Here is a 15,432-nt window from a genome sequence, read left to right as displayed (position 1 = left end):
TGATTTTGATAAGAATTATTTGACAATTCAAGTTACTTTTATAGCTTTTGTTTATGTTACTGTTTTCTTTAGGTGACATGTTTATGGCCTAGTTAGCACCTTTGATGGTCTTCAATCTGTTGATCACTTTGTCATGGGTTAATTAGTGTTATCACTACGATTTACACAGGTCAATGTTTACTTTGCAATTTCCTTTAATCCAGACTACTAAGTATTTGTTACCTTCGTTTCTAAAGGCATTAATTTTTAATTTTTTTTTTTATAAAAACTAAAATCCACGAATTAAAAAACCCACGAACATGTAAATATTGCTCAAACCACGAAAATTGATACCCACGAATTAAAGTACTTTCACAGTAATATGATTCTGTACACTACAAAATATAATATATAACAAGTCAAAAAGGGTACAACATCACCATTAAATAACTATAAAATACACAAATATTAGATATTTCGGATAACAGATATCCTTCTTCGGTAATTGCACAATGACAAATGAATCATGTCAATTCAAATTGAGACTCTATCAAAATCTTGATTTATACAATTTAAGCGAACGCTGGAACAATTTTAAAATTTCCAAACACACCGCAAAGACTACAGAAATATGCCAAAAATAAAAATAGTTATTTACGATGTGAAATGGCACAACTCTAGATTTCCAAAGGTTGTGACAGTTGAGATGTTATAACTGCATTGAGGGCAGTCCTCAAACAAAAAAATCAAAAATGTCCTAACCGATCAAGGATGGTATAAATTAGACAACGGTAGGGCAATTACAACAGAAACTACATATTTAAGCCTCCCAAACGAATATCAGTATAATACTGATTGAAAAAATAAGTATTGTATAATGAGGTAAAATAATTGAACGTGGCAACGTACTTATACATCATCCCGAATCAATGAAAACCTGTAATTTAAACTGTTATTTTAAAAATAATTTCGAACTGTGAAGCCAGTACTAAATCCGGCGTTGTTTGAAACAGGTAGTCACAGGAAAATGAGGGACTCGTTCTATGTTTTTTCATTTATACCCTCTGGGGAGACTGTCCGTAACTTTCTTATCCAAAATCTTTTATATATATATATGCACATTTTCCACAATGCTTTACTTGCATAGAGTATGTTAACACTCAATGGTACAAAAATACTCCCCTTGGAGGACAGTACTTAAGTACCGGTAGAAGAAAAAGAAATATTAATAGTTGTAAATGCATGCGATGTAAATATAAAAAGTGCTTAAATCTCACACCTTTTAATATAAATGGCTTTCTTTTTTCCTCATATCAATATTAACAAGTCTTTTGAGTATAATTTGGTGATATTTTGGTTTTTAAATGTTCATAACATTCATTTTGATAATAACATAGATGTCTGGAAAATAGTACAATTATAGTTATCAATATATTTTAATAATACTCTTGAGAAAACCAGATATTTACTTTTCAGGTTGAAAAACATTTATAACACAAGAAATGGCATTGTAATTTCAGAATATATATCCTCCTTCTTTTCTTTTTGCACAAACTTGAAATATGATATAAAATTTGATACTTGTATCATAGATATGGTGGTCTAAATATTTCATCTAAAGTGGAAGGTGAACAATTAAAATTTCAATTGACTAGGTAGGATTGTATATATGTTGTCATGCTAAAGATCAGTGATTCTCTATGGACACTCCAGCTACCTCTATCAACTGAAACTGACTGTCACAATATATACCCTATAGATCTAACTTCCTATTAACTTTTTTTCTAAGAAAAGATTGGATTTGAAATTTAACTGTAAAATTGTAACAAAATGTCTTTAAAGTTCTGGGAGATTTTTATAGAATTGTAACAAAAAATGAGTGATTTAACTGTAGAATTGTTAAAAAATCTCTTTCATGTTCTTAGAGATTTGACTGTAGAATTGTAAAAATGTGTTTCAAGTTCTGGGAGATTTGACTGTAGAATTGTAAATAAATGTTTTTCAAATTCTAGGAGATTTGACTGTAGAATTGTAAAAAATGTCTTTCATGTTCTTAGGGATTCAACTGTAGAATTGTAAAAAATGTCTTTCAAATTCTGAGTGATTTGGCTGTAGAATTAAAAAAAATCTCTTTCATGTTCTTGGGGAATTTGACTGTAGAATTGTAAAAAATCTTTCATGTTCTGAGTGATTTGACTGTAGAATTGTAAAAAATCTCTTTCATGTTCTTGGGGCAAAATGGACTGTAGAATTGTAAAAAATGTCTCATGTTCTCAGTGATTTGACTGTAGAATTGCAAAAAATCTCTTTCATGTTCTTGTGGATTTGACTGTAGAATTGTAAAAAATCTTTCATGTTCTGAGTGATTTGACTGTAGAATTGTAAAAAATCTCTTTCATGTTCTTGGGGCAAAATGGACTGTAGAATTGTAAAAAATGTCTCATGTTCTCAGTGATTTGACTGTAGAATTGCAAAAAATCTCTTTCATGTTCTTGTGGATTTGACTAGAATTGTAAATGAATGGGTGATTTGACTGCAGAATTGTAAAAAAATATCTTTTTAAGTTCTGGGTGATTTGACTAGAATTGTAAAACAATGTCTTTCATGTTCTTGGAGATTTTAATAGAACTGTAACAAAAAATCTCTTTCATGTTCTGAGAGATTTGACTGTATAATTGTAAAAAAAAATGTCTTTCATGTTCTGGGATTTTGACTGTAAGAATTGTTACAAAATGTCTTTCATGTTCTGGATATCTGTATTCTTCTGATCATGAGATGATCTATTGCTCTTTGCTAGCATGTATTATTGTTAATCTGAATTTTTCCATTATGATTTCTTTTGTAAACATGGCTTCAAGAGGGTTACACAACCATAATTGCCAATATTTTGTATAAGCAAAATTGTTTAGTCCATTTATCTAAAGCAACAATGACTTGTAAGCAGAAGAGTTTTTGTTTGTAGAAGGGTATTCAGTATTAACCAACAGTTGACAATATCTTGGATGAATCATCAGGTCATAAAAAGTTAATATGGCTCATTATTAATGGTCAGTAATGATTCTCAGGACAATTGTCAATACTGGACACATCTGCTGGTCAGTTATATTGACATGGTGATGTGTTGGTGTCTCAAATTAGAGGCTAAATAAGGACACTGGCTGCTGATTATTATTCTGATATTTATTTTGAATTTAAGGGACAAGGGAATTTTCTTCAAAAGACGAGGACAAACTTTTATAGAGCAGGGGGTAGCTGTTTCATATTTCAAAGAAAAATAAATAAATACATTTACATTGATATTGATTTTTTTGACAAATTATTTTTCAAATGCTGTCTTTTTTAAGTTTATAATTATTGGGTGGCTGTCCTATTGACATGTGCCAGTGTAATGTCCTTTTATTATTAAAATGATTTAACCTTGCATTTCAAATGATATTAATTTTTCAGGAATATTATAAAATTATAAAATAAACTAAGTTTTTAATACATTAATTTTCTATTCTCATGAACAAGAAATCTTGTTTTAATTAACTGAAATAACATTAACAATTATTTTTTACTGTATTCAAAATAAAAGAAGATAAATTTGTCATCTCATTCATCTGTCCATCATTACAAATTAATTAAGTCTTTTAATCCTTGTAAATTGTCTTGTAGACAGGGGGTAGCCTAGATCTACTGTTGATGAGGTTGGTCTTGGACAATGAAAGTGGTCAGTGATAGATCTATAATGCTGGACATCTGTCATGACCAATAAAACAGACAATTGGTCAACTTTAACTTTCTGTTAATAAGTTAATAATTGATTTCAGTTAATTGAATTTTGTTCCAGAGAAAGAGACACATATATATTGGTTCAGTCAGATCCCTAGAGGGAACCCACAGCTTAGAAGAAATTTTGAAAAATTGAAAATCTATAACTAGAAACAACTGTTTTGTGGTTTATGGCTTGATATTTTCAAAAGAAAAAAATTGCAGTGAAAAGTTACCGCTGAAGTAACACACATTTGATTATTTTTTTTATAATTCAACTTACAGATTCATATCATATCAAGGATTTGTATAGTAATAATTTTGGATACTTTACAAATCCTTGATAATGTATAGAGAAAATATGAACCTGAAGAAATTGTATGATGATATATATTTCATAAATATTGTATCAATACAACTTAAATCATTTGTCTACCCAGAATACATTTTTGTATTGAGTCCTTCCTGTCTTTGTGTTGGATTTTATCTTTTGTTTTTTATTTTGAGATTGAAAATAATAAAGTTTAATTGGAAGTTGATTAAATTTTCTATTTCTTTTTTTTTTTATTAAAAATACACGAATGGTTAGAAATGCAGATACAAAACAAACAATGAAAATATTTACCTACAAACTTAATGTCTGTTCATCTTTTTGTTATGCTTTGGTATTACTTAAAAAAATTGTAAGTGACTCAGTGCTTTTCAAAGATGCTTTCCTTAAAAAATGTGTTTCAGCAGAGAAAACTGTTGCTCTCGGCTAGAGAGATTCCTTTGGAAAGTTAAATTAACACATATGATGATTCATCTGTTGATTAAAGGAACTTCTTCATTTGACAAAATACCCATAATTGGTCTAAATTGACAACCGTGCAGCAAATAGCTCTGCCGTGCACTGGACGTACAAACACTTTGAGTAATATTAATGAACCAATTTCCCTTCGTAAATCATCTTTCTGATTCAATTAAAAGATGTGGAGCATATTTCTACTGTCATTTTTTTGTCATTTTTATAGCGGTCATTTGATGTTTATTATGAATTTTTTATGAAGGAACTTTTGTAAAATGGAAAATCTGCTTAAAATTGGATTAATAATTGTGAAGAAATATGTGATATTGGTGCTTTTGACATAGCTGATGCCAGAAAAATGAATTAAATGGAGATTAATGTTTAATGGATGTTCGAAGATTTGACACTGGAAGATAATTGTCAAAAGAGAATTTTGTAAAATTTGCAGCACTTGGGATATTGATATATTGCAGTGCAATTTTATAAAAGTATTATACTTTGGATTTTTAATAAATCAGAAATATGTTGTATTTAGAAAGTGCTTTATGAAGTCAGGATGACAAAATGAAAGTGATTTAATGTTTCTTGTTTTTTTTGTGATGCAGATATAACAGTCATAGAATAGAATAGAAATTACGGTGATTTGTAATTAATTAAATGAGACGAAAAATTAAAACAACTCTATCAGTTTTAATGAAATCGTAATGAGCAAAAAAAGAAATTTAGTTTTACTATGAGTTTTATGAAATGGGAACATTATTAGATGTTTTGGAGAAAATGTTGAAATTAATTTGTAAAGATTCGTCAATAAGGAGAGTTCATGTCACTAAGGTTAGTTTAAATGTTGTTATATTTCATGCATGTTCATTAAATATAATTCGGAGTTAAGTATGACTGTTCACTGAACAAGTATGCATATTTGTTAAGGGGCGAGCTGAAGGAGGCCTCCAGTTGTGGGAGTTACTCGCTGCATTGAAGACCCATTGGTGATCTTCAGCTGTTGTGTGCTGTATGGTCGGGTTGTTGTCTCTTTGACACATTCCCCATTTCCATTATCAGTTTTATCAATAAAGGAGATATGTGTGTGAACTTCAATGAAACAGGAACCCCACATGTGATAATGAATGACTTTTTACATCCAGTTGCAAATTAAATGTGGTAACCCAGGAGGAGAACAATGTGCGATATAATATGAACCCTGCTTTGCACTAGACCCAAACACTGAAATCTAACGTTCTAATTTACAAAGTAACAGTCCGCAGGAAAACATGCCAGTTCCTACCCAAATACATTATTTAATACAGACAGTGAAGAATTAAAAAATATAAACATTAAAAAAAACATAGTTATAAATGGCAAATAATGTAACCTTTGATGGACATGGACCTCATTTTCGCAATTCTAAAGATTGCTTTATAAAGTCACCAATTTCTGTCAAAAGCTCAGATTTAGGATTTAAAAGTTGTTATAGCTTTGAAAGTGGTTGATAATTTGTAAAATCAGGATTTATATTATTAATCTTTAAAAATAAGCAATCTCTTAAAGTTGAGTTTAGTTTGCAATATAGAAAAAAATGGTATTCATCATCAATTTTATTACAAAGTTTACATAACCTTTGATCTCTGTGTACATTTTTATATCGTCCCATTTCAACTTCTAGGTTATGGTCACTAACCCTCAATTTAGAAATTATTGTCTGGTTTTAAAATTTGATTCTTTTAATAAAAAATTTTCAATTTTTATCTCAGTTTTTATTTGACTATATAGAAATAATTTCGAACTGTCTGTTATAGAAGAAAGTTTATTCAAGACTTTTTTTGTATAAAATTCATGTGATATCTGTTTAAACTTCATCTTTAAGGAATATTTAATTTTATTGTATGGTTTATCATAAGTTTCTGACAACCAGCACTTTTTTCTGTTCAGATATGTACCTCTGTTAAATTCGGAGCACCCAACTTATCAGATAAGTAATTAATATTTACTTAAAAACCAAAAAGTGGTTATCTATATATATTTACAATAAAAAGATAAAGCAAAAATGAAATTAGTTTTAAGTCTTATGGTGCTTTACAATGTCAGAATGATATTAATCAAAAGAGCCCACCAGTCTTTTAACTCCTACTCTCTAATGCTGTGACTGCTTATTTGAGAAGCAACAAATGTAACAGTCTTTGGTTTACCTGGTCTAGGGTACTGCACTCCTACTCTCTAATGCTGTGAATGCTTATTTGAGAAGCAACAAATGCTATGTAACAGTCTTTGGTTTACCTGGTCTAGGGTACTGCACTCCTACTCTCTAATGCTGTGACTTCTTATTTGAGAAGCAACAAATGCTATGTAACAGTCTTTGGTTTACCTGGTTTAGGGTACCCCTACTCTCTAAGGCTGTGACTGCTTATTTTAGAAACAACAAATGTCATGTAACAGTCTTTGGTTTACCCCTACTCTCTAATGCTGTGACTGCTTATTTGAGAAGCAACAAATGTCATGTAACAGTCTTTGGTTTACCCCTACTCTCTAATGCTGTGACTGCTTATTTGAGAAGCAACAAATGCCATGTAACAGTCTTTACTCCTACTCTCTAATGCTGTGACTGCTTATTTGAGAAGCAACAAATGTCATGTAACAGTCTTTGGTTTACCTGGTCTAGGGTACTCCTACTCTCTAATGCTGTGACTGCTTATTTGAGAAGCAACAAATGTCATGTAACAGTCTTTGGTTTACCTGGTCTAAGGTACTCCTACTCTCTAATGCTGTGACTGCTTATTTGAGAAGCAACAAATGTCATGTAACAGTCTTTGGTTTACCTGGTCTAAGGTACTCCTACTCTCTAATGCTGTGACTGCTTATTTGAGAAGCAACAACTGCCATGTAACAGTCTTTGGTTTACCTGGTCTAGGGTACTCCTACTCTCTAATGCTGTGACTGCTTATTTGAGAAGCAACAACTGCCATGTAACAGTCTTTGGTTTACCTGGTCTAAGGTACTCCTACTCTCTAATGCTGTGACTGCTTATTTGAGAAGCAACAACTGCCATGTAACAGTCTTTGGTTTACCTGGTCTAAGGTACTCCTACTCTCTAATGCTGTGACTGCTTATTTGAGAAGCAACAACTGCCATGTAACAGTCTTTGGTTTACCTGGTCTAAGGTACTCCTACTCTCTAATGCTGTGACTGCTTATTTGAGAAGCAACAAATGCTATGTAACAGTCTTTGGTTTACCTGGTCTAAGGTACTCCTACTCTCTAATGCTGTGACTGCTTATTTGAGAAGCAACAACTGCCATGTAACAGTCTTTGGTTTACCTGGTCTAGGGTACTCCTGCTCTCTAATGCTGTGACTGCTTATTTGAGAAGCAACAAATGCCATGTAACAGTCTTTACTCCTACTCTCTAAGGCTGTGACTGCTTATTTGAGAAGCAACAAATGCCATGTAACAGTCTTTGGTTTACCTGGTCTAGGGTACTCCTACTCTCTAATGCTGTGACTGCTTATTTGAGAAGCAACAACTGCCATGTAACAGTCTTTGGTTTACCTGGTCTAAGGTACTCCTACTCTCTAATGCTGTGACTGCTTATTTGAGAAGCAACAAATGCCATGTAACAGTCTTTACTCCTACTCTCTAATGCTGTGACTGCTTATTTGAGAAGCAACAAATGTCATGTAACAGTCTTTGGTTTACCTGGTCTAGGGTACTCCTACTCTCTAATGCTGTGAATGCTTATTTGAGAAGCAACAAATGTCATGTAACAGTCTTTGGTTTACCTGGTCTAAGGTACTCCTACTCTCTAATGCTGTGACTGCTTATTTGAGAAGCAACAAATGTCATGTAACAGTCTTTGGTTTACCTGGTCTAGGGTACTGCTACTCTCTAATGCTGTGACTGCTTATTTGAGAAGCAACAACTGCCATGTAACAGTCTTTACTCCTACTCTCTAATGCTGTGACTGCTTATTTGAGAAGCAACAAATGTCATGTAACAGTCTTTGGTTTACCTGGTCTAGGGTACTGCTACTCTCTAATGCTGTGACTGCTTATTTGAGAAGCAACAACTGCCATGTAACAGTCTTTACTCCTACTCTCTAATGCTGTGACTGCTTATTTGAGAAGCAACAAATGTCATGTAACAGTCTTTGGTTTACCTGGTCTAGGGTACTGCTACTCTCTAATGCTGTGACTGCTTATTTGAGAAGCAACAACTGCCATGTAACAGTCTTTACTCCTACTCTCTAAGGCTGTGACTGCTTATTTGAGAAGCAACAAATGTCATGTAACAGTCTTTGGTTTACCTGGTCTAAGGTACTCCTACTCTCTAAGGCTGTGACTGCTTATTTGAGAAGCAACAACTGCCATGTAACAGTCTTTGGTTTACCTGGTCTAGGGTACTCCTACTCTCTAATGCTGTGACTGCTTATTTGAGAAGCAACAACTGCCATGTAACAGTCTTTACTCCTACTCTCTAAGGCTGTGACTGCTTATTTGAGAAGCAACAACTGCCATGTAACAGTCTTTGGTTTACCTGGTCTAAGGTACTCCTACTCTCTAATGCTGTGACTGCTTATTTGAGAAGCAACAACTGCCATGTAACAGTCTTTACTCCTACTCTCTAAGGCTGTGACTGCTTATTTGAGAAGCAACAAATGCCATGTAACAGTCTTTGGTTTACCTGGTCTAGGGTACTCCTACTCTCTAATGCTGTGACTGCTTATTTGAGAAGCAACAACTGCCATGTAACAGTCTTTGGTTTACCTGGTCTAAGGTACTCCTACTCTCTAATGCTGTGACTGCTTATTTGAGAAGCAACAAATGCCATGTAACAGTCTTTACTCCTACTCTCTAATGCTGTGACTGCTTATTTGAGAAGCAACAAATGTCATGTAACAGTCTTTGGTTTACCTGGTCTAGGGTACTCCTACTCTCTAATGCTGTGAATGCTTATTTGAGAAGCAACAAATGTCATGTAACAGTCTTTGGTTTACCTGGTCTAAGGTACTCCTACTCTCTAATGCTGTGACTGCTTATTTGAGAAGCAACAAATGTCATGTAACAGTCTTTGGTTTACCTGGTCTAGGGTACTGCTACTCTCTAATGCTGTGACTGCTTATTTGAGAAGCAACAACTGCCATGTAACAGTCTTTACTCCTACTCTCTAATGCTGTGACTGCTTATTTGAGAAGCAACAAATGTCATGTAACAGTCTTTGGTTTACCTGGTCTAGGGTACTGCTACTCTCTAATGCTGTGACTGCTTATTTGAGAAGCAACAACTGCCATGTAACAGTCTTTACTCCTACTCTCTAATGCTGTGACTGCTTATTTGAGAAGCAACAAATGTCATGTAACAGTCTTTGGTTTACCTGGTCTAGGGTACTGCTACTCTCTAATGCTGTGACTGCTTATTTGAGAAGCAACAACTGCCATGTAACAGTCTTTACTCCTACTCTCTAAGGCTGTGACTGCTTATTTGAGAAGCAACAAATGTCATGTAACAGTCTTTGGTTTACCTGGTCTAGGGTACTCCTACTCTCTAAGGCTGTGACTGCTTATTTGAGAAGCAACAACTGCCATGTAACAGTCTTTGGTTTACCTGGTCTAGGGTACTCCTACTCTCTAATGCTGTGACTGCTTATTTGAGAAGCAACAACTGCCATGTAACAGTCTTTACTCCTACTCTCTAAGGCTGTGACTGCTTATTTGAGAAGCAACAAATGCCATGTAACAGTCTTTGGTTTACCTGGTCTAGGGTACTCCTACTCTCTAATGCTGTGACTGCTTATTTGAGAAGCAACAACTGCCATGTAACAGTCTTTGGTTTACCTGGTCTAAGGTACTCCTACTCTCTAATGCTGTGACTGCTTATTTGAGAAGCAACAAATGCCATGTAACAGTCTTTACTCCTACTCTCTAATGCTGTGACTGCTTATTTGAGAAGCAACAAATGTCATGTAACAGTCTTTGGTTTACCTGGTCTAGGGTACTCCTACTCTCTAATGCTGTGACTGCTTATTTGAGAAGCAACAAATGCTATGTAACAGTCTTTGGTTTACCTGGTCTAAGGTACTCCTACTCTCTAATGCTGTGACTGCTTATTTGAGAAGCAACAAATGTCATGTAACAGTCTTTGGTTTACCTGGTCTAGGGTACTCCTACTCTCTAATGCTGTGACTGCTTATTTGAGAAGCAACAAATGCTATGTAACAGTCTTTGGTTTACCTGGTCTAAGGTACTCCTACTCTCTAATGCTGTGACTGCTTATTTGAGAAGCAACAAATGTCATGTAACAGTCTTTGGTTTACCTGGTCTAGGGTACTCCTACTCTCTAATGCTGTGACTGCTTATTTGAGAAGCAACAAATGTCATGTAACAGTCTTTGGTTTACCCCTACTCTCTAATGCTGTGACTGCTTATTTGAGAAGCAACAAATGTCATGTAACAGTCTTTGGTTTACCTGGTCTAGGGTACTCCTACTCTCTAATGCTGTGACTGCTTATTTGAGAAGCAACAAATGCTATGTAACAGTCTTTGGTTTACCCGATCAGATCTAGGGTACCGCAACTTAGACACTCTTGCTCTTGACCGACTCAGGCAAACACACTGTCATATAATACCATTGAGGCATTATGTAGCCCCACAAGGACAGATTTCTAAAACTGAGCCATTGAACTACCTGATATTTTTAGAACTTGATATCCACTTCGAAAGGACTAAAAAAATATCAATAAAAACAAAGCAACAGCTACTATAAAGATATTTTATCATACACATATATCTTGAATATTGGAATAACCATTCCGGAATAATATCACAGCCTTCTGTTTTTGATGAATGAGATTCATTGTTTGGGAAACAGTGATAAATTCCTCTTAATTACAGTTGAACCTCAATTATAGCTTCTCACTGGATATTTATAGTAAGTGATTATGAAAATATATATTTTTACACCTGAATTAGATATGTTTTCAACTGAACTAGATTGAGTTATCTCCCTTTCATTAATTCAAAGAAAATTTCTGATAATTTGGTTAGACCCTTAGTGAAATGATATTTTAGCAGTGAAGCTGCAGTTAACTGTTTGCTATTCTTATTTCTAAACGGGAGATTGTTTCCTAGGTATTTTGCCTAGTTGTTATGAGGACTTAGAAAATTATTATGAAAGTGCCAAGAGTAAATGTCAAATAGTAATTATAGACAGCAGTAATGTTGCAACCAAAACAAAACATGAACAGAACACTGAGTTTACTGTAGTATTGTTTTGGTTGTCTAATTAAAAATAAATTCTCAGCCTAACAATATTTGCACAGAATCACCCACAGGCCACCTCAGCCCATGCTTGTAAAAATCAAGTCGGATCTGTCATCTACACAGGCCAATATAATTAATTTAACTTAAACTTTCATTTTCTAAAATTCAGCTTTGGGTCTTAGATTTAAAAGTCTATTGTGACACTGGCTTTCTATATTTTGCCAATCTGTATAGGTTATGGAACAAGGAGATCCATGGAAAAGGGCACATTTTCAACCCCACTCCCCTTCCATCCTTTTTCCCCATTTCTTTCATATGTGATATATGTGTATACAACATAAACTTTAGACTTTTGGAAGGACACAAATATAAATTGAATACTACATAAGAGTGTACACTTCACTTTTTTTAAGAGGTTTTAACTTTCCTTAAGAGGAGCCATTAGTCCTAAGATGTCATTGAGGGCGTAATGGATCCAAACCTCTTATATATGCTATAGAGACTTGTGGTTAATTGGCAGTTTTAATTAGTGAAATGTTTTCTTCCAATAACAACATCTTTTTGTACTCAGTCATAATATGTCATAATTATAAATAGACTGGTAATATTTTCCAAGATTTTTTCCTCGTAAAACGATGGCATCAAAGGATCTGGTAATACTTCACAAGTCTTTATTCTTTATTGTAGTCACATTTTTGGGGGAAAAGATGATCATTTCTAAACTCATCAACACAATTGTGAAGTTGGGTTTTTTATTACATTAAACATTTTACCTATATTCTACAAATTCTATACATTATACCTGTGTTGGTTGTTATGTTTTGGAATTTAGAATGAGTTATTTGCTGGACTAAAAGATAACTCATCAACACAGTCGTGAAGTTGGTTTTTTATCTCATGAAACATTTCAGCTATTGTACAAATTCTATGCATTATACCTGTAGTTGTTGAGTTTTGGAATTTAGTATGAGTTATTTGCTGGACTAAAGTTATGATTTCTTGTTGGTAATTTTTCAAGTATTTTTAGTTATAAGTGCCAAGTAACAATCTTTTTATGTCGTAGCCAATCCTGTACATTTTGTACATTTTCTTGTTTGTTTTATTCACAAGTTTTCTTCTCATTCTTAAATACAACAACTACTTTTCGGAAGGAAACCAGTCAGATTTCATATGTTTCATACTTTTATAGGAATAAGGCTACAAATGTCGGACTGGCACTTGATTATGATCTTGTAATACTGGATATGTATTTCCCCACTTTTCGATTGATGGAAACTGTTCATCAATTTCAATTATCAAGGATTGTATGGATACCACTTTGACTGTATGAAGGTAGAATATACATTTGTAAATTTCAAAAACATTTTACTTTGAAGTTTTGAAGTTTTAAATTTTCAGTGTGAAATTTTGTGAAATTTAATTTCTTTAAATGAGTGACACTGCCCAGCGACACTTCATTATCACATAACAATACTGTGAACTTTATAAGATTTATGTGTAAAATGGATTAAAAAAATATAGTTAAAACATTACAACTTGTAAGATTTTGATTTTAGAAACAGATACTTTATACCAGAAAAAAACAGAAACATATATTTTAGAAATGATTTATGTATTATAGTACCAGACATCAGATTTCAGAGTATGGGAAAACATTGAGGATTGAAATTTTCTCAGATCGTAGAATTTCATCATATTGGGATTATATATAATTTTGCTGAATCAGATATGTGGACAGTTTGGTTGGCATGAGAAATAGGACACTGACTCACTCATTAGAACTGACTCTCGCCTATCCTGATGTATCAATATCTTTTGGTATTGATGATGAAATTGATTTTGTGAATGAATCAGCTGATTGAAGGGGAATCCCCTAATTCCATGACCTGCTGTGATCTTAATTATCCCCAATCAATATTTCATATCAAGTTACATCATTGGACTTTGTAGTATATGTGGTCACTGGCCTGGGATAATGAACTGACCAATTGACCATATGGTTTTTGTAGTGAGATTATCTGTGTAAACAGAAGTAGTAGAGTGGACTGCAATGTTTGGGTTTATTAAGTGTTTTATTGAGGGATGTTTAGTAAATAATTCAACAATTCCAGTTTGGTGATAGTAGAATTTGAAATTATTGATCAGTGAGAATTTAAGTATCTGCATTTAGTGAGGAGAGATTATAAATTATTTAAAAGGATAAATATTTCTTGATTTTACAAACTAAATTCAAGTTAACTGTGGTTATATGAAGAAAATGTTTGAAAAATGAAAGTGTGTTTTTAATGAAACATGAAAATAGTGTTATAATTGAATATTTCGAAGAAAAGTAGATATTTATGGATTTAATGGAAAATTATTTAAGGATTACATTTCATTGTGAAACAAATATTTGGAGAAACATTATTCTGTAATTCACTGAGAAGATAACAGTGAGAAAGATGAAAGACTTACCCAAATACTTTGAAAGCATTAAGGTAAGGTACAGATTAACTGATGAAACTGCATAATCTGTCTAATGGGTATGTCTTTAAGTTAAAAATTGGTCTCACTGTGCAGTCACAGTGGTGTCTGTCTTATTATTTAACTCAGGGTGGTGTCTGTCTTATTATTTAACTCACAGTGGATTCATTATTTTTGGTTGGAAACCAATTTTTGTTGGATAGACATTTTTGTGGGTTTTACGGGTACAAGATGATCCACAAATTCAAATGTTTAAGCATTAAACATTTACTTAAGGCTTTGTATGCAGAGAAATAAAAATTCTACAAAATTGATTTTATTATTATTTGAGAACTGTTCATCTTCATGGAATATTAGTTGCAAAATTTACAAAAGTACAAATTTAACTCAGCCTCACTCACTGAACGGCCTCACTCACTGAACAGCCTCACTCACTGAACGACCTCACTCACTGAACGGTTCAAAGAAATATAGTTGTCTTATTATTAGCTCTTACAAATGTATGCTGAAAAGCTTTAAAGCTAATATTTTTCCCCTGAATAGCGGTATATCGGTTACCCACGATGTAGTGAATTCACTGTATCCTTATTGTGGCCTTACAAATGCTGACCTTACTGTAAATATTCTCCCTGGTCAGTCCTAATCACCAGCTGTCCAACATAACTTACAATAGAACATGAGATGTACCTGATAACAAATTAGTGCCAGCAGGATTTACATACTTCCTGGGTGATAGGTAAATTGACCAATTAATGAGCTGTGTATTGGGGGTCAGCTAGTCACAGCAGTTATATTATAAGTTATATGGTTGCTACTGACCCCCTATGGATCCATAGACGGTTAGTAAAATCCATAGGGCCCGTGAGGCCGGAAGCCAAATCCCCTTTGGATTTTATTCACCCTCTGTGGTTCGTAGGGGGTCATGGGTTAACCATATAACAAATAAATTTATCGCAACAAATTTATCCACGCTGGACCTTTTCTGCTGCATTTTGTTGAAAAATAAACAATGAAACACAATAACATTAATAGATGACGTCACCTTTAACAATAGATGTGAAGTCAGGAACATTTCCTATGAAATTTATTAACCCACTACCCCTGTCAGTGTGCAGTTTGAACCATGGTTAGAACCATGGTTAACCATGGTCAACCATGGTTGTATGACCATGGTTGACCATGGTTTGACAAAATTGTTAATTGGCC

At 33.6% G+C, this 15,432-nt stretch overlaps 1 protein-coding gene across 14 annotated transcripts in view; it reads left to right on the top strand.

The window, feature by feature from the left end:
- LOC143049654 (neuron navigator 2-like) overlaps positions 1 to 15,432 on the top strand; it is a 342,816-nt gene that overhangs the window by 98,090 nt on the left and 229,294 nt on the right. Inside the window, exon 1 of one of the 14 annotated variants that reach the window (XM_076223280.1) lies at positions 14,190 to 14,240. The exons of the other annotated variants lie outside the window; for them this stretch is intronic. Within the exon in view, the coding sequence (XP_076079395.1) occupies positions 14,205 to 14,240 (36 nt within the window). The 5' untranslated portion in view covers positions 14,190 to 14,204. Of the gene's footprint in view, positions 1 to 14,189; positions 14,241 to 15,432 lie in introns of those variants that run through there. 14 annotated transcript variants of the gene reach the window in all.

Source organism: Mytilus galloprovincialis, chromosome 10 (genome assembly GCF_965363235.1).
Source record: "Mytilus galloprovincialis chromosome 10, xbMytGall1.hap1.1, whole genome shotgun sequence".
Lineage (NCBI taxonomy): Eukaryota > Metazoa > Mollusca > Bivalvia > Mytilida > Mytilidae > Mytilus > Mytilus galloprovincialis.
Note: the sequence above shows the minus strand (reverse complement) of the source record. Positions and strands in the feature narration are given on the sequence as shown.